Source organism: Panthera uncia, chromosome D2, assembly GCF_023721935.1.
Source record: "Panthera uncia isolate 11264 chromosome D2, Puncia_PCG_1.0, whole genome shotgun sequence".
Classification (NCBI taxonomy): Eukaryota; Metazoa; Chordata; class Mammalia; order Carnivora; family Felidae; genus Panthera; species Panthera uncia.
The window spans coordinates 17,178,224-17,201,494 of record NC_064818.1 but is presented as its reverse complement, the minus strand read 5'-3'; the positions used below and the strand labels follow the sequence as shown (position 1 = coordinate 17,201,494).

The 23,271-nt window shown below is 48.2% G+C and overlaps 1 protein-coding gene across 1 annotated transcript in view; it reads right to left on the bottom strand.

The window, feature by feature from the left end:
* PGBD5 (piggyBac transposable element derived 5) overlaps window positions 1-23,237 on the bottom strand; it is a 105,655-nt gene extending 82,418 nt beyond the window's left edge. The window contains exon 1 of the mRNA XM_049645051.1: window positions 22,916-23,237. Within this exon, the coding sequence (XP_049501008.1) occupies window positions 22,916-23,237 (322 nt within the window). The remainder of the gene's footprint in view (window positions 1-22,915) is intronic.
* Window positions 23,238-23,271: the final 34 nt, after the last annotated feature.

The window sequence follows — 23,271 nt, the reverse complement described above, 5'->3', positions numbered from 1 at the left end:
TTACTTTGCCAAGTGACTCAGCCGAGGCTGGGAAGTCTGAGAATTCGAAGATTTGCCTGGACTCAAAGGAGACTCAGGAATTTTGACTCAAAAGTCCATTCTTTATACTCTCACACTTAACCCAACATTACGTCAGAAACCGCCCCGGTTCACTCAGATGTGGCGCCTGCTAAGCTATTTGGCAGATGCCGACGCACGGGCGAGGCAAAGGTCTCGGGGCCTGGCTGAGCCAGCTCCAGAAAAACCACGCCCATCTCCTCTTGGCTCTGAGGATCCGGCCTTTTAATCTCCAGGTGGAAAGTGAGGAAAATAGGGCAAGAACAATTTCAAGCTGTCCTAAAAGACCAAAGCCAAAGCCCTTTGTGATAGCAATAGCGACGTTTTAACACGTCTCAGTTACGGAATATTCAGCCTGAGCAGACCACATGTGACCCCCTGCCAACGGCAGCTTCAAGCATCTGCTTACGTGGTCACTGAACGTGGCATTCCAGAATACCGTTCTTCACCGAGACTTCTGCCCTCGGTGGCTTCTTGTATTCATCCACGCAACTACCGGACCAAGTCCTTGTTAGAAAGTCTGAAATAAGGGAAGCCCTGAACGTAAATCCCATAGGAAAGAAACTCCTCGTTCCAGCATTTTCCCCAAAGCACCCAGGGTCTGTAATCGTGAAGGCGGCCGAGTACCACAAAACATAACAGCTAACATTAAGCGGCCCCTGAATGCCAGGCGCCCCCTGGCTTCTCCTCTCAGAGACACGGGGAGCTGAAAAAGGGCCACGGGTTCACCTCCTGGGTCCACGGCTACCACCTATTGGGTCAGCCACTTCATCTCCCAGGTCTGCTTCACAGGTATAATGGGGACAACGATACTTATTTAAGTGTGAAATACAATAATTCCAGTGGGGTGCTGCCTAATAAATCTTTATTCTTTTCCTGGAGACAAAGGCTTTCACATTTCTCCTTGAAAGAAGACAGCGACCCCAGCATGGCCGCCTCCTCACATCTGTCCCCACTCTGCCTCTCCAGCACTGAGAACCACAGGCACCTGGGTGCCTATGCTGTGGCTCCAGACAGGAAGGACAGCAGACTTTTGCTGCCTAGCTAGAGGGACCAGCCCTGGAGCCTCAGAAAATGAGCAGGGGCGCCAGGAGGGATCTGCAGGTGTCAGCTGTGGACACGGGGAGGGAGGGCGGCTTTCACTCTCCCCCTCGGATACTGCACTAGACCCAGCCCCACGAGCGCACAAAGAAAGATAAGCCCCCTTCCGAAGGTCTCACAGCAAAGAGTCAGATGGCTCAGAAGAAACAGAACAAGAGACAGCTATGGGCAACTTGAGTCTTAATTACACAATAATAAAAGGACTCAAAGAGATTCAAGCGCAACACACACAGGGAAAAAAAAAAAATTTCCTGGAACTAAAACGAAAGAAAAAACACCATGAATTTCCAACTAAACTCTTCACACAAAGACAAGGTAAAGGCAGTCATACACGATTCCTGAATCACTGACTCAGAAGATCAGGTCCAAGAAATAAAGCAGAGATTACAAGTATCAAGGGATGGAAATCGTAAAGGATCAGATAGGGAGACTCTCGGGCTACCTCCCGAGCCTGCGAGAGAAAAGGGATAGATGAAGAAAAGGCAGTAAAGGGCATCAGTTCTGGACAGAAGCGATAAGAAAAATACACAGAGGCAAATGCTAGTGAAGTTTCTGAGCCGAAGGATAAAGGGGAAGGGAAAACAAACAACAACAACAAAAGACAATCCTTCAGGCAGAATGAACTCGTACCCAGGATGGAATGAGGACAATGCACTAAGCTGTGAGGGCAGCCCTCGGTGGCAAGACAGCTCTGTGCACCCACAGAACGTGAGAACAGCTTCCTCAAGCAAGATGTTCCGCTATCAAGAAAAGAGAAGACATTTGAAGAAAAGAATTCAGAGTATATAGCAGTAGGCACCTAGCATCCTAGCAGAGAAAAACAAGAAAGGAAAGGATCTATCTACCCAAACCAAGACTTCACGGAGAGAAAACCGATGGCCTTGGCAAGGTTGAATGGCTGGTGCCTACTTCAGGGTCATTTCTGACACCCGAGAATTGACAGGTGATCACCGGCATCTGATCACGTGAATTCCCACCATGCCTGAGCAGTAACCACCTCAGTGATGTGCCCAACACCTGTACTTCGGATGTGTTATTAATACCTGAGTGTTCGCTTTCACGTTCCATTTGGCATCGGGGGTGTAACTTGGGCTGAAAATACAACCTTATGTGCCATGTTAAAGTTCTAGAAGTTAAAGTATAAACGTGTCATTACTGCGGTGACGGTAAAATGTGGCAATAAAGATCGGAAGAGCCGATAACTTTACACACAGAGAAGGAAGATTCAGAGGTTTCGAATACTTACATTAAGAGACGGAATGACAGTTAATCCAAACATGACAAATATTAAGAGTGTGTTGTCCAGATCACTTTAGAAAGAACACTCTTCCCTTTAGAACTGACAGTTACAGGCAGTCCAAGATGAGGCACAGGACGACCGTGAACTCACCTCCTCCTCTTCACGCACTGAATCTACAGCCAGGTATAAAATAGTTCCCTTGGAAACAGACCTGAGCACTAGCTGCACAGCCCGTCCACAGCAGAGGAGAGAAGGCCATGTGGAGGTGGGCAGGGGAGGCAGAGACGTGGTCTTGCCCCAAACCCCACCCCAGTGCAGGAATCCACGTCAGGAGCTTCTCCCGGGGGAGCAAGCCCAAAATGAGCCCCCACAATGTCTGGCTTTGAAAATCGCCTGGCTCTAGTGGCCCAGGGCGGGATGGTGGCGGGGTGGGGGTGGGGGGGGCTGCTTATATTTCTGACTCCCACCAGACTGAAACAATCAGACAAACAACCTTGGCAGGCTACCAACCCCAGGCCACTGTACATATAGTCAAGTGAAACACACCCCCAGTCTTCCTGTGAAAAAAAGCCTCTTTCCTTGTCCTTAGAGCCTCAGCTGGAGAGGCAGACTTCAGGTTTGCCACGCACCTAGAGGCTATGAAGGTGCTCCCAGGGAACATGGCCCCGGGGACACCACCTCTGCACTCTCCCTAGCCCTTGCTATAGCTCGCCAGTACCTCCCAGGAAAGAGCTGATACGTTCGTCTGGGGTCCCGATTTTTGCACCTGCTACTCAGGTCCCAAGGGCTGGGGTGCCTGCTGTGGGGCACAGACCCCCCCACTCCTCAGGGAGAAATTCCTGCTTTGTAAACCTCTAGACTGCCTAGTCTGGAAGCCAGCAGGGTTTACAGTTGCAGTCCCATGGGGCTGTCTATATTTGCTTACTTTAAAAGCTGCAGTCTGAGGTTCTGATCAGCCTGAAAGTAGGAGCTGACTGAGATCCGCCCCGCTTTGGAACAGCGCCAGGTCTATCAAGTGCAAATTGGACTGCTTCGGCCATCACAAAGGTTCGAGGGACAACGGAGAGCTAGGGCAATGCTGACCTACGAGATTCACCTCCCACACAAGCTCACTCCTTCAAGACTAGGACAGGGAGCTGTTTTGCCTAATACATGAAAACAAATGCAGAAAGCCAGGCGAAATGAGGAAACAGGAATATGTTCCAAACAACCAATAAGATAAAACCTCAGGGAAAAAAAAAAAAACCTTAATAACACTGAGATGAGTAATCTGCCTGAGTTCAAAGTCATGGTCCTAAAGATGCTCACTGAACTCGGGAGAAGAATGGATGAACACAGTGAGAACTTCAATAAGGACACAGAAAATACAAGAAAGTTACCAAACATAAGTCACGGAACCAATGAATACTGTCAGCTGAGAAATACACTAGAATGTTCAACAGCAGCCTAGATGAAGCAGAAGAAAGGATCGGTGACCCGGAAGACACAGCAGAACTCACCCACAGAGCAGCACAAAGAAAAAAATAACCTTAAAAAGTGAAGAAAGGTTGAGAGAGCATCAAATGGAATGGCATTCACATTATGGGGGTTCCAGAAAGAAAAGAGAGAAAAACGGGGCAGAAAACTTATTTGAAGAAATAATAGCTAGGGGCGCCTGGGTGGCTCAGTCGGTTGAGCGTCCGACTTCGGCTCAGGTCATGATCTCACGGTTCATGGGTTCGAGCCCCGCGTCGGGCTCTGTGCTGACAGCTCAGAGCCTGGAGCCTGCTTTGGATTCTGTGTCTCCCTCTCTCTCTGCCCCTCCCCTGTTCATGCTCTGTCTCTCTCTGTTTCAAAAATAAATAAAAACATTAAAAAAAATTTTTTTTTAAAAAGAAGAAATAATAGTTAAACACTTCCCTGACTTTGGGAAGGAAACAGACATCCAGGTTAACAAAGCCTAGACAGTCCCAAAAAAGATGAACCCCAAAGAGAGCCACACTAAGACATATCGTAATTAAAATGTCAGAAGTTAGAACTGACAGTTATAAAATTTAAGTAATGATACAAGGCAGAATAATAGAGTTTGGGATATATCATAATTATAATCTCTGTAGAATTACTTCATGTACTAGCTTTCATCATACTAAGGCAAATACCCTGAAGAATTTGATGTTCTAGTCATTTAATTTAGTTTGGGGTATAAGTATTTCAAGAAAAAGTCTTATTTGGGAATTCTTCATCTAGTGAAGATAAATTAACATCAGAAAGTCAACTCTGTCACCGTAAAAAATCCGAGAACAGAAAAAAAAAATCCACAATCATGTATAACACCATCCATGATAAATCATTTGCAATCCAGCCCTGAAAAATACTATATAGTGTATGAAGAAAGGATTGCAGAAAATTCTGTTTTCATTAATTACACTTTAAAATAGCAAGCCTTCTAAGAATGCCCTTGAAGAAGACAATCCCTTGTGGTTTTAAGTCAATGGAAACTCATGCTACACTCCAAATGCATGTTGACATGATTACGATAGACTAACGACCACTTTCAGTAGTCAGAGGATGAAAAATTGTCAAGAGTTACCCAAACTATGAATCCCGGTTACAATGATCCTCTTGGAAAATGTGTTACTGAAAAGTTTTCCCCCCTGAATTAATGTGCTCTTTTCTGTATCTTGTACAGCAGACATCTGGATGTGCAAACATATCCAGAAGGCCTTTGAGGGCCGACAGGCTGCTGGAGTAATGAGGAATTCATGCGTGTTTCTGCCTTTCTGGCTGGCTCAGAGAACCCTGGGTAACCAAAACGGACGTGTCACGAGAGTACAAGTGTTCCTTGCACAATACGTATCGCCTCCTCAGGCAGGACACCAAAACCCATGTTCGTATGCCAAAATCTGAGATGCACACGGAAGTTAAGAAGTGATCTTGTTATCTTGGAAGCAAAACACACTGTCCCGATGCCACGTTCCTAGCTTTGCCTCAAGGGACGGCAGGAGGTAGTAACTGCAGTCAGGAATAAGGACTAAAAATTGTAACTGAGGGCCACATCTGAAGCTTATTCCTGAAAATATCCAGAGAACACCTGTGAGTATTACTAACCAAGGTTTAGTTCATGGGATTGTGTCCATGAAACGGCATTATCCCACGGACTGGCCAAATCCTTGAGTCTAGGAGATGAGAAGGAGGGAAGTCTTTACCTTCCAGAGCTGCTACTAGGAAGGAAGGTCCAGACAACACTGACAGAAGTCCCTCCGGGGGCAGGAGAGCCAAAAACACCTTGCCCCTCCTTGAGCTCGACAGAAAGCAGACATGTCATTTCACAAATGTGCAGCAGACTGACTACAGGTACAGGAGAGACAGTAGCAGCCTGGGAAATTATTATTCCTGTGCTATATGGTCAACTGTTTGAATTCTGACACCTAGAATTTTTAATAAAATATAAATGTTTTTTGTTTTTTTTTTTTTTAAAGAACACCTTCAGATTGTTATCTTTATCCTACAAGCTCATCCTTCAACTGGATTCGGTCGTAAGCAAACATTAGGCCATTTGGACAAAATCTATATTTGGTGCTTTGTGTGTGTGTGTGTGTGTGTGTGTGTGTGTGTGTGCGCGCGTGCGCATGCATGTGTAAAATAAAAGGATAGTAATAAATCTTTAGCATTGTGTATAGTAAAAGTGAAATGAAGCCTCTTGATACAAAAGGTTTCCTTCTGGTGTAGAGCCTGCTTGGGATTCTCTCTCTCTCTCCCTCTCTCTCTCTCTCTCTCTGCCCATGCTCACCCTTTCTCTCTCTCTCTTTCTCAAAATAAATTTGTTTTGTTTTGTTTTGTTTTTAATGTTTATTTATTTTTGAGAGACAGAGTGTGAGTTGGGGAGGGGCAGAGAGAGAGGGAGACACAGAATCCGAAGCGGGCTCCAGGCTCCGAGCTGTCAGCACAGAGCCTGATGCGGGGCTCAAACTCACAAATGGTGAGATCGTGACCTGAACCGAAGTCAGATGCTTAACCAACTGAGCCCCCCAGACGCCCCCAAAATAAATTTTTTAAAAAGCACAGTTTGGAGAGAAGATATAAAAGGGATAACTATATACACATCAAACAATATGGCAGCTAAAGACTAAAAATACAAGAACATGGTAACAATTTAGCTCTTCAAATTTAGCTCTTGTTCTGGGGAAGAGGTGGGAAAACAGTATGTTGTTTTCAAATGAGAGTAGAGAAATACACATTCAATTATGAAAGAGGGAAGGACAAAGAGACAAAATATTATTAAAATGGAAAAGTAAATTATAGTCACTTGATTTCCGACCAGGATGCCACACAATTACATGGGGAAAGGACAGTACTTTTTCAGTAAGCGGTTGAACTTTCAACATGTGGTTGAATAACTCAAGATCCACACACAAATGAATGAAATTGGAACCCCACCTAACACCATACAGAAAAAATAACTCAAAATGCATCAAAGACATAAATGTAAGAACTAAATTATTAGGTTCTTAGAAGAAAACATAAGGGTAAATGTTAGTGATCTTGAACTTATTCATACAAGGACCACATACCTAGGGTCGCCTGGGTGGCTCAGTCGGTTAAGCATCCGACTCCAGCTCAGGTCATGATCTCACAGGTCATGGGTTCTAGCCCCGTATCGGGCTCTGTGCTGACAGCTCAGAGTCTGGAGCCTGCTTTGGATTTTGTGTCTCCCTCTCTCTCCCTCTGCTCCTCTCCCACTCATGCTGTCTCTCTCTCAAAAATAAGCATTAAAATTTTTTTTTAAAAAACAACCAGGAGCACATACCCAGACTACATAAAGAATTCTTACACAACTCAATAATCAAAAGGCGAATAACACAACTAAGAAATTGGCGAAGGACTTGAATACACATTTCTCCGATATACAAATATATAGACGGTATATACAAATACGTACATGGAAAGATACTCAACATCACTAACCATTAGGGAAATGCAAATCAAAACCACGAGACACCACTTGTGGCCCATGTGGAGGACTACTGTCTAAAAAACCAAAAACAAAAACAAAAAACAAGTGTTGGCAGGGATGCGGGGAAACTGGGAGCTTTGTACATTGCTGGGGGGACTGTAACAGCTGCTTTAGGAACACTTCAGTAGATCCTCAAAATGTTGAACACGGAGTGACCATAGGACCCACCAATACCCCGCGTGGATATATGTCCAAGAAAAATGAAAGCTACGTCCACACAAAAATTTGCATGTGAAGGTTTTGGGTTTATTCATAATAGCCAAAAGGCAAAAACAACCCAAATGTTCATCAAGTGACGGATAGGTAACATGTGATCTATCGAGTCAATGGAACATTATTCAGCCTTAAAAAGGAATGAAATTTTGATACATGTGACAACATGGATGAGCCTGGGAAACATTTGCTAATTGAAAAGAGCCAGCCTAATTGCTATATGCTAATTGAAAGACGGCATATTGCAGAATTTAATTTATACGAAATTGCCAGAATAGACAAATCTATGGAGACAGAAAGTAGGAGAGCAGTAGCTGCCTCGGGCTGGAGGTGGTGGCTAAATATTTCTTCAGGGGGTGATGAAAATGTCCTACAACTGCACTGAGGGCTGCACAAACTGTGATTTAATAAAAGCTATTAAATGATGTGACGTGGTTTTTTTTTAAGATTTTAAAGTAATCTCTGCACCCAACATGGGGCTTGAACCTACAACCCTGAGATCAAGAGTCTCCTGCTCCCGTGAGCCCCGAAATTGTACGTACACATTAAACGGGTGAGTCCTACGGCATGTGAAGTATATCTCAATGAAGCCAAAAAAGGGAAAGAACTTCTGTATTTATCAAGTAGAAGAAGAATGAACTGGATTAAAATGTCAAAAATGGGGGAAAGACAAGAAAAGCAGAAGAAAATATGATGGAACGAATAAATTCATGCCTGTTTGTCATTACGTTCGATGTACGCAGACGGATTTCTCCAACTAAATGCAAGTGCCTATCGGGTTGTGTTGAAAATATACATCTGTGCTGTTCAAGAAACACACTTAAAATGGCAAATGTGTTGAATGTAGCAGGCGAGGCGGTATCGGCAGAGAACGAAGGAATGCCAAAATTAACAGCAGACCCGCTGGATCTAAGGTTAAAGGTGCTAAGGTCAAGAGTGACATGATTAAAGTCATAGTTTGGGCGCGTCGGGATGGCTCAGTCGGTTAGGCGTCTGACTCTTTGGTTTCGGCTCCGGTCGTGATCTCACGGTTTGTGAGTTCAAGCCCCGTGCGGGGCTCCGAGCTGATGGTGGAGCCTGCTTGGGATTCTCTCTCTCCCTCTCTGTGCCCACCCTACCCTCTCTCTCTCAAAATAAATAAATGTTTAAAAAAGCACAGTTTGGGGGCGCCTGGGTGGCGCAGTCGGTTAAGCGTCCGACTTCAGCCAGGTCACGATCTCGCGGTCCGTGAGTTCGAGCCCCGCGTCAGGCTCTGGGCTGATGGCTCGGAGCCTGGAGCCTGTTTCCGATTCTGTGTCTCCCTCTCTCTCTGCCCCTCCCCCGTTCATGCTCTGTCTCTCTCTGTCCCAAAAATAAATAAAAAAGCGTTGAAAAAAAAAAAAATTAAAAAAAAAAAAAAAAAAAAGCACAGTTTGGAGAGAAGATATAAAAGGAATAGTTATGTATACACCAAACAATATGGCAGGCTAAAGGCTAAAAACTACAAGAATATGGTAACAATTTAGCTCTTCAAATGGGAACACCTACTAGAGACAGAGAAAACAAAAACACACATAATAAAATAGATACCATCACTTCTTCAAGTAATAAGACATACATTTTTTTCTTATACCTGTGAATGCTACATATGAAAAGATTAATTGCCTATTCGGCGACAAAGAAAACCTTTACAAGCCTTTTGAATTAGAGAGTTAAAGGACGGTTCTTTGGTCACAATCCAATCAAACCAGAATTAAATAATTAGGTAATGAAAAGTCTTAACTACATAGAAATTAAGACATCCACTCTTAGATCAAAGAAGAAATCAAAGGTACTAAAGAAAATCTTGAAAGCATTGGAAAGAATATTTCATACCAAAATTTACAGAAGACACTAGAAGTTATACTCCAAGGAGATGTTCGTGTCAAATGCTTTCAATTCCAAAGTTGTTGTTTTTTTTTTAATAAAAGAAGCTTTGTACTCATTTAAACCAATTAGAAAAGGGCAGCTCAATAAATCAAAAGAAAGGAAGTGGTTGTAATAAAGATGTAATTTTAAACTAATAAAAAATATGAGGGACAAATAAACTCAAAGCTGGTTCTGTAAAAAGACAAACAAAATAATAAAAGATCTCACATATGCCATATTAAGGATGAGAGACGGAAGATGAGGGGATAGGGAAGGTGGGGAAAGAGAAGGAGAGACAGGGGTTTCGAGGAGAGACAGACAAATGTGTGCAAAACAGGCGAAATGAGGATTGGAACAGATATAAAAGCAAACGCACGATATAAAAGCAAATAAAAGAATCATTAAGCTTCATGGCATTTTATGTTAACAAATTTGATAACCTAGAAGAAATGATCATTTTCTAGGACAACAAAATCATCAGAATGATTCAAGAAGTGGAAAATTCAGGGGTGCCTGGGTGGCTCAGTCGGTTAAGTGTCCGACTTCAGCTCAGGTCATGATCTCATGGTTTGTGAGTTGGAGCCCCACGTCGGGCTGTCTGCTGACAGCTCAGCCTGGAGCCTGCTTCGGATTCTGTGTCTCCCTGTCTCTGCCCCTCCCCTGCTTGTGCTCTGTCTCTCTCTGTCTCTCAGAAATCAATAAATATTAAAAGAAAAATTTTTTTTAAAAAGTGGAAAATTCAGAAAATAAGTACCAAGACCAGACAGGTTTGCAGCTGCATACCCTGTCATTCTACTGTTAAATGGCAACAGGCAATTAAAAAATAATAAGCCGATGCATTTTGTGAAGCTGAGTCTAATTTTAATTCCCAAACCTGAGAGGAAGGAGAAGGAAAACTATTAACGAATCTGGCTTATGATAGATTAGTTACAGAAACTGAACTAGTATAACCAAATAACAGAAGTCAGCCATCTATCGAAGGGATATATACTGAGACCAACTTGGATTTACTCCAGGAAAATAAAGAGCGCTCAACACCAGAAAATCAATAAAATGTACTTCGTCACTAAATGAACGGTGAAAAACCTCTAAGACCATAGCAAACAAATGCATTTGATAAAAATAGAGCCACGTGATCAAAGTTTAGCCATGCCTTATAAAAACTGGATACCTTCGCAGGCCCAGCACCACCAAGGAAAAAGATACTCTTGTTGCCAACCCCACAGCCCTCAGGTGCCTTCCCCGTAGCAAGGTGCCAGGTGAGATACTCGGTCGCGGACGTCGCGCTACGTAACACAATGGAATGTGAATCAGACCAGGGGCTGCAGGGGCAGGACTTGGGCACATTCACCCCCACACCCACCCAGAGCCGGACTCCCGACGTGCTGAGCTCTGGATGGTCTCTGACGGGGGACACCTGGAGCTGTTAGGGAGCAGAGATTTGAGCAGCAGCCGCCCTCAAGAAGGCGTCACTTTATTTTTAAGTTTATTTAATTGAGAGAGGGAGAGAGAATGCGCACGTGAGCAAGCAAGCATGAGCCGGAGAAGGGCAGAGAGAGGGAGAGAGAAAACCCCAAGCAGGTTCCCTGCTGTCAGCACTGGAGCCCAGTGCAACGCTCAATCCCCCAACTGTGAGATCATGACCTGAGCTGAAATCAAGAGTCGAATGCTTAACTGACTAAGCCACCCAAGCACCCCCAGGAGCTGCCACTTTAGAGGCAGAGTGGGGACAGGCACCCAAGCGTGTGCCAGGGCTGTGGAGACAGACACACGCTCGGGTGCCTGTCCCCACTCTGCTTCTAAAGTGACACCCCCTGGGCGCCTGGTTGGGCATCAGACTCTTGACCTTGGCTCAGGTCAGGAGCTCACCGTTTTGTGAGTTCGAGCCCCATGTCAGCCTCTGTGATGGCAGCACACAGCCTGATTGGGATTCTCTCTCTCCCTCTCTGTCTCTCTCAAAATGAAATAAACTTAAAATGTTTAAAAATAAAGCACCTCCTGGGGGGGCTTGGGGGGCTTAGTTGGTTAAGCATCCGACCCTTGATCTCCGCTCAGGTCATGATCTCACGGTTGGGGGAATCGAGCCCCGCACTGGGCTCCTGTGCTTACAGATGGAAGTCTCCGGAGCCCTCTGAGAAGCAGAACCAAAGACAGACCTTCATTCCTCCCCACCAAAGTATCCCACGTGCCGGCTTCAGAGGTCTGGGCTATGCCCTCTCGCCCTTCCAGTTTCTCTGGTGTCATTTGCCATCTCCCTGAATTTACCTGTATCTTTTCCAGAACCTACTTCTTATCTGCCGGCCTTCTTGAAGATAACGAGCCTATAAATTCTCGACAGCGGGAATTTGCTCTTGCTAATATTTGCATAACACGCGCCTCTTTCAATCTTGACGAAAAGCTGCTCACTACAGTTGTCTGCGCTTTCCAATTAGGTTCTGTTCCAGGATTCCGCTGGAATTCTGCAAGCATGTCCCCGAGGATGCCGTAAACTGGGGTCCAGTTTCCCAGCCAGCCCAAGAAAACACATCGGACATTCTGCTGAAATACTAGTAATTAAGGGCAAACCAAAGGGAACACGTTTATTTTTCTTGAATGCTGGGACCCGAGGAAAACAAGTTTCAAATGAGGAAGGAGGTGTAGACTGTTTGTTACGCGAATTCTGAAGCGAACGTTTACTCGCTCACAGGACCTCACAATCTTTACGCGGTACACCCCCACCCCCCCTCCCAACTGCCGGGGAGGGTGGGCTCCGGGGCCCTCCTCCTCCAGTTCAAAGACAGCCGCCTGGGGCGCCTGTGTGGCCCAGTCGGTTGAGCGGCCGACTTCGGCTCAGGTCATGATCTCACGGTTCATGAGTTCAAGCCCCACATCGGGCTCTGTGCTGACAGCTCAGAGCCTGGAGCCTGCTTCGGATTCTGTGTCTCCCTCTCTCTCTGCCCCTCTCCCCTGCTTGCATTCTGTCTCTCTCTCAAAAATAAAAATTCAAAAAAAAAAAAAAAAAAAAAAGACAGCCGCCTGATTTCCACTGGTGCATGTACGTACCCTGGGTTTGTCCCTTCTACAGTTCCTGGCTGCTAAAGAGTTTTGAAAATCTCCTAAGTGGCCCAACATCCATCCTGTGCATTTGGGCCTCGCGAGACAAAAGGAGTTTAAAGGAATCGAGGTAAAGTTGCCTGTGACAAAGCACCAGCCCTGGGCTTCCACACATGTCTTTACTGATTCTCACAACTAGGGGAAGGAGCTCCCTGCATAGACGCCAGACTCCACGGGGCCACCTGCCCAAAATCACAGGGCGAATGCTCGGCAGAACCCAGGCCTTCCGCCCCGGGTCCCCTCCAGCCACAAACGGACCATCAAGCCCCTTTCAAACCATCCACAGCTTCAAACCATTGGTGTGCAATTCAGCAACTGCATCTAGAACACCCCCATGCACGTGGCTTACCACCATCATCTTACCTGTCCGCTTCCAGAGTTACCGCGAGGATTTCACGGACAGCATTCCAAGAATTCATTTTTGTTTTACATTTTTATTTATTTTGAGAGCCTGTGTGTGAGCAGGGGAGGGGCAGAGAGAGGGAGAGAGAGAGAATCCCAAGCAGGCTCCGCGCTGGCAGCACAGAGCCCGAGGTGGGGCTTGAACTCACAAACCGTGAGATCATGACCTGAGCCAAAACGAAGAGTCAGACGCTCGATCAGCTGAGCCACCCAGGCGCCCCCAAAGAATTCATTTTTATTCTCCAGGTTATTTTCCATCATTCCCCTCATGCGTCCTCCTCACACAGCGATTCAGCATGTGGCCCCCACTGCCTTGAATCTGCTTTCCCCCATCAATCCTCTTTAATGTCTGTGCCTGTTAAGCTGCCTGTTCTAACAACCCCCCATCCCCCAACAAATGTACGATGAATCAAACAGGAAAGAAGTTCATCTCTTGCCCACTGAAATTTAGTCCATGGCAAACAGGATTGATGTGTGAGTGGCTTTTCCCCAAATGGTGATTTATTTTTTTTTTTTTAATATTTGTTTATTTTTGAGAGAGATGGAGTGCAAACGGGTGAAGGGGGGAGGGGGAGGGGGAGAGGGAGGGGGAGGGGGAGAGGGAGAGGGAGAGGGAGAGGGAGAGGGAGAGGGAGAGGGAGAGAATGTGACGAGGCTCCAGGCTCCGAGCTGTCAGCACAGAGACCAACGCAGGGCTCGAACTCACCAACTGCAAGATCATGACCTGAGCCGAAATCGGATGCCCAATGGTGATTTAGATACAAGATCCTTTCATCTGCTGGCCCCCAACATCTCTGACACATGGCTCAAAGGAGCCTCCACATGGCCAGGCCTGAGAGTGGGGTCCACACTTTGGCTCATTTTCCACCACCCTGAACCCAGGCAGTGGCCCCATCTCCTTGCAAGGGGTGCTGGGAAATTAGGTACAGCCACTGCCCACGAAGAGAGGGAACAGGTGAAATAAATTTAGAAAAGGACACTGGTCTTCAATTCAAGAGCCCCTTGCAAGGGACTTACCGTTAATTAAGTTGATCTGACCAGCATATCCTGTGTTCCATACTCCCATGCTCTAAGCAGGATGCATCCTTGTCCCCTAATCAAAGGAACCAGTCTACCCTAGATCACTTAACCTCCCCGTGACTCGGTTCCCTATGTTAAAAATAGGGATAACAGGGGCGCCTGGGTTAAGCGTCCGACTTCGGCTCAGGTCATGATCTCGCGGTCCGTGAGTTCAAGCCCCGCGTCGGGCTCTGTGCTGACTGCTCAGAGCCTGGAGCCTGTTTCGGATTCTGTGTCTCCCTCTCTTGACCCTCCCCTGTTCATGCTCTGTCTCTCTCTGTCTCAAAAATAAATAAACGTTAAAAAAAAAATTTAAAAAAAAATAGGGATAACACCTTGCAAGATTGCTTTGAGGATTACACACATTAGAGAGAGCTTAGAACACGATCTGGCACATGGTACATGATATACAAGCACCTGATAAACAAATACAGGGGTACAAGAAGCAAGGTTCCCTGCAAAGTTCTAGACTCCTGTCTTGGGGGTCTCTGTCTCTTGGGAAGAGGGCACACTGCAAAAGCCCAAGGGTTGGAGAGGCAACTTCCCTCCGAGGCAAGATCGGTTTTCCATGCAGGAGGGAAAGCCCTGTAAAATACATCCCAGACTTGATTTAGCGCCTTCCTAGTAAAGAATTCATTCCCTCGAGAGCTGCCCCAACCTCTCTTCCACTATTTTGGATGTGGAATATGTCCTTGTAGACATTTCCATGGTGCAGATTCCTGTCCCCATTTAAAAAAAAAAAATCTAGTTCCGGGGTGCCTGGGTGGCTCAGTCAGTTAGGCATCTGACTATGGGTTTCCGCTCAGGTCATGATCTCACAGGTCGTGAGTTCGAGTCCCATGTCCGGCCCTGTGCTGACAGCTTGGGAGCCTGGTTGGGATTCTCTCTCTGCCCCTCCCCCACTCTCTCTCTCGCAAAATAAATAAACTTAAAAAAAATACCTAGTTGTGTCCATCTGTTCTTTTCTTCACTCCTTTATTCAACAAACACTGAATTTTTGTTCAGCGCTTACCACGTTCTGTGACCACGACGTCCCAGGTCTCAGCCCACATGGAAAATGATTTAGCTTATGTGGCTGCTAAGAAGGACAGAGGGAAGGCAGTGATTTTAGATGCTTGGCGACAGTGACATTTGAACCAAGACGGAACTAGCAAGCAAGGGCCGCCACGAAGCACCTTCCTGGCATGGGTCCCACGGGCACAAAGGTGCTGAGATGGAAAGACTTTGTGGCTAGAGAGTGCGGGTGGCCGGACAGGTGACAAGAAGGGTCACTAAAAAGGAAGGCTGCAGAACACCTATGGGCGCTGGAGGCCTTGCGAAGGACTCCAGGATTCCCTTTGGCCTGAGTTGGAAGCCACTCAAAGGTTTAAATGTTTTAAGTGTTTTAAGTGGTTTGAGTGTTTAAGCAGAGGTGTTTAAATCTTGGTAAAAGATCACTCTCCTTCTACCAGGGAAATGGGAACAGGATTGGTGTGGGGGGTGGGGGGAGGTGCCAACAAGCCTGGAAGCTGGAAATCCAAGCAGATGCAGTTTCAGTTTCCAACATCCGGGCAAGGGGTGATGTTGTCCCAGTTAAAGTGTGAAGATTCGTGCTTCTAAATTTTTTACTAGAGTGGTTTATTAAATATACACCTAAACATGGCCAGAGGTTCATAGTTTTGTAATCATTCTTCCTGAAACTCACAAAAAGGAGAAAGGCAGAACATCATCTTGATATTACAGGATAACGCATCCTCAACCCCAAGGTAATACCGGGCCTCCTCTGGCCAGTAAAGGTTTTTACCAGTTTACCTTTAGTTGTCATTTTCCCTCTTCCTTCCTTAAGGAAAGGCCTCAGTGCTTCTCCACAGATTCAACCCTCTCTAGGTTCTCCTTTCTCCCCAGACCCGCCAAATTCCCCTCCCCAGGGGATCCAGCATCTGCTAGGTGAATCCACATCCACAACTGGGTTCAGATTCCAGCTACCGTTGATGGCAACGGTGACAATTACACACCGTCAAGTTTCAAGGCGTTGTCACTAAGACGGCCTCAAGGAAGGACGCTCAGTTTAGGGAAAGAGTGGGACTGCCCATGGGCAAAATGGCTTCTCTCCCCTCCTGGCCTTTGCCCCAGTTACTCCCTCGTCTGGGGTGCCCTGCTCCTTCCTCGTCACCTGACTGAACTTCATTTGTTCTTCAAGATGCAGCTCAGGGGCCGCGTCCGCCAGAGGTACTGTTCTCCCCCGGCCCAGCTGGCTCAGGGGCGCGCCTCCAGAATCCCATATCCACGTTTACCCGGATCGCAGTGGTTGCCAGAGACTCTTCCACCTTTTCTTCACTTTGTCTCTCCTGCTGGACCCCAGGCGACATGCCTTCTTTATCATTTTAGCCCAGCCGCGTCCAATCTGCTCGCGGAATTAATACACGCCACGTCTCGTACGCCGTGGGTGGGCGCGCGGACCGGAGAAGTGTTTGACGGTGCCTAAGAAAGCAGTGGCTCCCCACGGCAGGTGAGTTTGGTCCCCAGGGGCCGTGTGGCAACGCCGGGAGAAATGCTCGGTTGTCGTAACTAGAGGAAAGGGCGCCCCTGGACATTCAGCGGGTAGGGGTCGGAGATGCTGTTAAACATCTGGCGATTCACAAGACAGGCCCCCCTCACTCAGTTACCCAGCCCGTAAGGTCAGTAGTGCGGAGGCTGAGACACGCATCTAATCTCTGACCAGGAAACCTACTCCAGGGTACACGTGCCCAAGGGCAATGACGTGTAAGTCCATCAAAAACACAAGAACACCTCGGGGCGCCTGGACTGTTGGGCATCCGACTCTTGATTTCAGCTCAGGTCATGATCTCGTGGTCGTGAGATCAAGCCCCGAGTCAGGCTCTGCGCTGACAGCACGGAGCCTGCTTTGGATTCTCTCTCTCTTTCTCTCTCTCTCTCCCTCTCTGACCCTTCCCCACTCATGTGCCTTGTCTCTCTCGCTCTCAAAATAAATGAAGTAAAAAAACAAAAAAAACAACCCAAAACACAAGAAGCTCTGTAGCAGCCGTACCTACAGAAGCCCCAAACTAGAAACAAGGTAAAAGACCGTAGTAGTCAAATGATGGAATCCTACAGGCCATATGAAATAAAAGACTGCTATCTGCAAGAAGAATGGATCTCACAGATCTACTGACGAACTAAACAACCGGACCAAAGTAACAGGCAAAATTCATCTATGGTGAGGGAACGGAAGTCAGAATAACGGTCACCCCTGGAGACAGGGGGCTGGTGACTGGGAAGGAGCAGGAGGGAATCTCTGGGGTGCTGGGAACGTTCCTGATCTTCATCTGGGGAGCAGTCAGTCACACACACTGTGCTGTGCACTATGACTCATGCGCTGAATGTGTATTATGCCTCCAAAAGCTTTATTCAATGAACAGTCCTCTAAGAGCGCCCTACTGGCAGGAATCACACACAGGGACGTTGCCCTATCAGCCAGGTTTTCTAACAGACTTCCGGGTATACCGCCGGCGGGAATGTATGTAGGTGCATTTCTGGAAAGCTGTTTCGCAACAGATATCAAAAACCTTACAATGTGTCCTTAATTCAATTCTGGTCTGGTCATTTTATGCTAAGGAATGTGCTAAGGATGCGCACACGAACCTAAACTTCCGGAATATTTATCATAGCATAATAAATGTAAGAGGGAGGGGGCACTGAATTCAATGCCCACCCAAAGGGAACTGTGTCATACTATGGATTCATTAAAATGACATTTTTAAATTTAAATGGAAGCCATTTACAATATATTAATTAGAATTAAAAAGCAGATCACCCAACAAGATGTAATCTAAGGTAAACAAAGGGTACACTCAATATGTTAACTATGATTATCTAGGGTAATGAGAGGTTATGGGATTTCTTAAAATTTCTATCATTTTCCCCCCTAAAATATACATATGTACTTGTTAATAAGAAAAAAAAAATTATACAATCACAGTTTTTAAAAATAAAGGTGAGTTTGGGGCGCCTGGGTGGCTCAGTCGGTTGAGCGTCCGACTTCGGCTCAGGTCACGATCTCGCGGTCCGTGAGTTCGAGCCCCGCGTCGGGCTCTGTGCTGACAGCTCAGAGCCTGGAGCCTGTTTCGGAGTCTGTGTCTCCCTCTCTCTCTGCTCCTCCCCCGTTCATGCTCTGTCTCTCTCTGTCTCAAAAATAAATAAATGTTAAAAAATTTTTAAAAAATAAATAAAGGTGAGTTTTAGATTTTAAAACTATGTACCAGACCTCACACAACCCCCCAGTCGCCAATGTATTCAAAGCCCCGCTACCTGCAGAAGAACTCTAAACTCTCATCACAATGGCTGCGGTGTAGCAGGGATTAAATAAAAAGATAAAATTCTAGATTTTTCTGTCTCCTGTCTGATTGTGGGATAGGTTACACAAACCCATACATTCATGGAACCACACAGAGCTTCATAGCGCCCCCCCCCCGAAAACAGTTAAAGGTAATTCCACGTAAAAATATGAAAATAAATATTTCTGACTGCAAAAGGTTTCAGTTGCTGTAAAGGAAACCAATACAAAGGCACCCCCTTCCCTGGGGTGCCTGGGTTGCTCAGCTGGTTAAGCGTTCGGCCGGGGTCATGATCTCACAGTTCATGGGTTCGAGCCCCGCGTCGGGCTCTGTGCTGACAGCACGGGGCCTGGAGCCCGCTTCGGATTCTGTGTCTCCCTCCCTCTCTGCCACTCCCCTGCCTGCACTCTCTCTCTGTCAAAAATAAATACATGTTTCAAAAACTTAAAAAAATTGAAAAAAAAAAAAAAAAAAGGCATGACCTTCCCTGAAGGATCCAGTCTGCCTAGGTAATCTCTCAGCCCAGACCCCGACCGAGAAGTCCTGTCCATGTTTCTGTGTCAAGTGGAAGCGATCCCTTCTGTGGCAGAGTCCTCGCAAAGATGTGGCACAACGGTGGAAGACGGCGCTGCACCTGGGGATCGCGGCTGGTGAGCCGCGTCACCCCCACCACCTGAACAAAACCTCTTCTCCAGGAAGCTCCCTTCTCCGAATCCTGCGTGGCGGCTGGTGGCAGCACATGCTCCATTATTATGTGGCACCGCACGAGATCTACCCTGTAGCTCACCCAGCCTCGGAGTTCCTCCTGGAGCCACGGGACGCGCGACAGAGCTAAAGGTGGGAGCGTCTGCTCAAACTTGACACTGCTGATGGGTGCGGGGGGGGGGGGGTACCTTAGCTCACAAATCCATCCTGAGAGTCTCGGGTTCGTTCCGGTTTTAAGCGCAAGCTGTTTCTCTCCTTACTTGTTAGGTCAAAAAGGCTTTCAGCCAAAGAAGCCCACAACGAAACCCTGAGCGCAAACATCTAACAATGTTAATTTTCAAAGCCCTGTGCTCCCCTCCTGCTTCTCAAGGTCACACCTCCCCGCTGAATGATTCCAGAGGGGTGCTGACATGGTACGTGGGAAAAACAGTCCTATGAAGTCCAACCTCTAATAGGAAGAGCAAACAGCTCAGATGCCAGCCAGCCACGACAAAGGACCGACAAAGCCGAACACACGCCCCCCCCCCCCAGCATCCGTGAATATCTGCCTGTTCTGCCTCCTCGGAGAGGACTGATCACAAGACTGCTCAGAATAAGAAACCAAAAGAGCAGAAGCCCAGGAAGCAGCCGGGCCTGAATTTCACGCTGTTTCCAGAGAGTGAGCTGGCAGGCTGTGTCGGTGATCTGCACAGCGGGCAGGCGGCAGGCGAGGCTGACAGCTTGAGGGGGTTGTTGTAGGGAGACAGCTGCAAGTGTTCTCCTGGAGAAGGTTCTGGGCCCTGAGCTCCCGAGAAGCATTTTCAGCTCCCAAGCTGACCCTCCATTCACACAGGGGTTAAGAGCCTGTCAGCCAGCCCAGCAAGCATGGTCTTTGTATTTAAATCATCTCAAGGGGACCCACAGCTCCAGGCACGACCAGAGCCTGGGAGAGGGGAGAGAAGGGAGGTGACAGAGAGGACCCTTCCGCCCATAATCGCTGGCTGGGCTTCTGACCCAGGAAGCTAAATAAAAGGGGGACACCAGAAGAAAGAGCCTAGGAAGACTAGAATACCCTGGAGAGCAGCTAGAGGAATCTCAACCTTAGGCACAGAAATGTTTCTGCCTCTTTTCCCTTCCTCCTCCCAGCTGGGCATCACGTGCTCCCTACTGTGTGCACTCCAAATGCAGATCAAAGCACAGTGGTGCCCAGTGTCTACACCACTCTCAGGCACAGGGATTCTCAGTCATCAGAGGGCCCCTAGACAGCAGCTGTAATCTCTTTCTAATCAAAATAAACAAACAAACAAAAAACCCTAACCAGCCCAAACCAGCACAAGCAATACACAAGTACGTATAAGACACAAACACGCACATTTACATATGTGCCTATTTACACACATACACATGCATATGCTTTTACAGCAGAAGGCAGGCAGGAAGCCTGTTCCCCGAGTCTAGAATCCTTTGCTTTCCTCATCTGATTCTAGCAGCAACAGCCATTTCTGCTACGAGTTTTTTCTCCTGTGAGGACCGATTCCAGACCAAATGCCACCCCTCCGGGGTGCCTCCCCATCCCACTCTACCAGCCCAGTGAGATCTGTTAACAATCCAGGGAACAAAGAGGGAAGAGAGACCCAAGCTGCATTCCTTGAAAGTGGGGTTAGATTCTATACTTTGATAAACCTCAGAGCCTGAACCTCTTTGCTCTCAGAGTGGCCAGGGTGCAGCTCTGAGCCTCTTAATAAACAAGTCCGCCTCTCTCCCCGCCACTAGGCACAAGGGTTTTCTCTGCCCAGCATCTATTTTCAGCCCCCATAAATCATGTTCCATTGTTTCAGGGAATCTGAACTCACGCTTAATAAACCATCAACCTCACCCCTCCCTCTGCCACCACCCCAAATTTCCCTCAGGGAAAGACGGTTTCCAGGAGAAAAGCAAATTCTTAATTAGGGCTGGGTTTGAAAAGCAAGCTTCCGCACAAAACAGAAAAACAAACCTGGGTCTAAAAACCATCAAATAACCAACCGCTAATGTCTTTGATTAAAGTGCAGGACTGTGATTCTCAGGTCCAGGTGGGACTTCAGTGACCATCCGAAGGAAGCAGAATTTGAACCTAATGCCAAATGACACACGATCAAGTACTTGAGGACCGCGTCGGTGCTGCAGTGGCTAGATTAAATTGCTCTGATGCAGAATTTCTCCCAAGTATGGGTTACCAAGAAACATAATACTGCTTTAAAATTTACTTAGGTGTGTTCACCCTTCTCACACCAACACAGTCACGAATCTTATTCATAACCAGGCTTCACCTAACACAATTCCCCTGTTTTTCCTGGAGATGCAGGGAAACGAGCAGACATGTAGCTCATGTTCCGAGATCGAAACCTGGATCACGGCACTCACAGCATAAAGTCTGCTAAACCAGAGCTCCAGGTACACACAATTCTTAAAGAGCTAATTTAATGGACAACTGCTGTCTGGGACAGGAAGCCCTTCTGACATTCTGGAAAACGTAGGGGGTTTCAAAGGATTATGCAGAGGGACGGGACTTTGAAAATTCCCAAACTCTTAACCGAAGCCTAAACGAGAACACGTTCCGTTCCAAAACACTGCACAGTTCACTTGGACCCTGCAAAGCCCAGCTGGAGCTCAGCGCGTCCACACTGCAGCCTGTCTACACTGCAGCTTGTCTGCTGGAGGTGTGCAGACCACTCCCTGCTGACAGAGTCCGGCCAACCCCACCAGCCTACCAGCAGCCTGCAGCACTATGCCCAGATCCAAGTGAGGGCACCAGCCAGGGGTTGGGGGGGGGGTCCCCTGGGCCTGCCCTCCTACCTGCTGTATTCCTGGCTGGTTGAACAACGATCAGGGAGAGCCACGGGAAAAGCCGCATCATGCCCAGTACGCCACTCCCTGGTCCTCAACAACACCGGTTGCACACTCTTCCACCCGTGAAAACGGTGGGCACAAACGAGGGCCTGCCCCAGAAGGATGCAAGGAACAAAAGCATCAGGGGCAGGTGGAACCGGCTGGTCTCCACCTCTCTCGGGGGACAGAGGCCACAGAGCTTCTGCAGGGTACGTAGAGACGTTGTAAAACCAACTCCCAGGAAGGGGCGCAGTAAAAGGGGACCTCGGGCAGCCACAGCTGCCAGCACGAGCGACCTCCAGACATCAGGAGCTTGACCATGACCATAGCGGTAAGCGGAACACACACACACAAAAGTGCCTTCCGGCATAAGAGCAGACACCTTGGGGGGGGGGGGGGGGGGGGAACTTGTCATTTCACTTTTCCCTGCTCTTGGCAAGAGATCCTGAAAGGCACGGACAGAGAAAGTTTCTCGGATTAACTGGAGAAAACACACGCCAGTGAAGACACCCCGGAGGACCTCTCCCGAGGTTCTCACTGCTACTTGTCCCAGCCCTGGCACCTGAGTAAGGCTTGCCATGGGGCCATCGATACAAACTGATTTACCACCACCACCACCACCCCCCCCCCCCCCAAAACACACACCCAAGCTGTATCAGCGTTTCTGAAGCCCTTTACCTAGACTAACTCAAACGCACCCCTAAGGTGCGACCCCACAGGTGTGACTGGCTTGGCCACACCCAGCCAGAGAGGGAAGACACTCCCCACCACCCTCCACGTCCTTGCCAACCGCAGGGTGCCGGCGCCGGCCTCCGCCTCCTCCTCTCCACCCACGGGGAAGTCGGAGCCCCCCACGCAGTCAGAGCACTTTAAATCCCCGCCGCCGCGGCCCCCTTAGGGTCCAGAATCGCACAGCTGCCCCCGGCCCACGGAGCGTCTGGTGTCCTCCCGGCCCGGCACTCCCGCCTCCCCGGGCCGCCCCCGCCCCTGCGGGCCGCGCCTTACCGCCGGTGTCCTCGAAGCGCGGGGGCGGGCGGTCCCGCAGCGTGGCGCTCCAGCCCGCGCCAGCCTCGTCCTCCTCGGCTTCCTGCGCGTCGGGAGCACCGGGCGGCGGCGGCGGGGGGCCGGGGCGCTCGCGTTCGTCGTCCGAGGAGGCGGCCGAGGAGGAGTGCGAGGCGGCCGACGTGCTGTAGAAGGGGTTCCCGCCGCTGTCCGGGCCCGACTCGCCGAACACGTCGTCCGAGATGTGCAGGCTCTCGTAGCGCGCGCGGGCCGCCTCGAGCAGCGCCGGCGCCCTCCTCCGCGCGCCCCCGCCGCCCTCGGCCATAGCCCCGGCCGCCGCCCGCGCGCCCGCCCCCCAC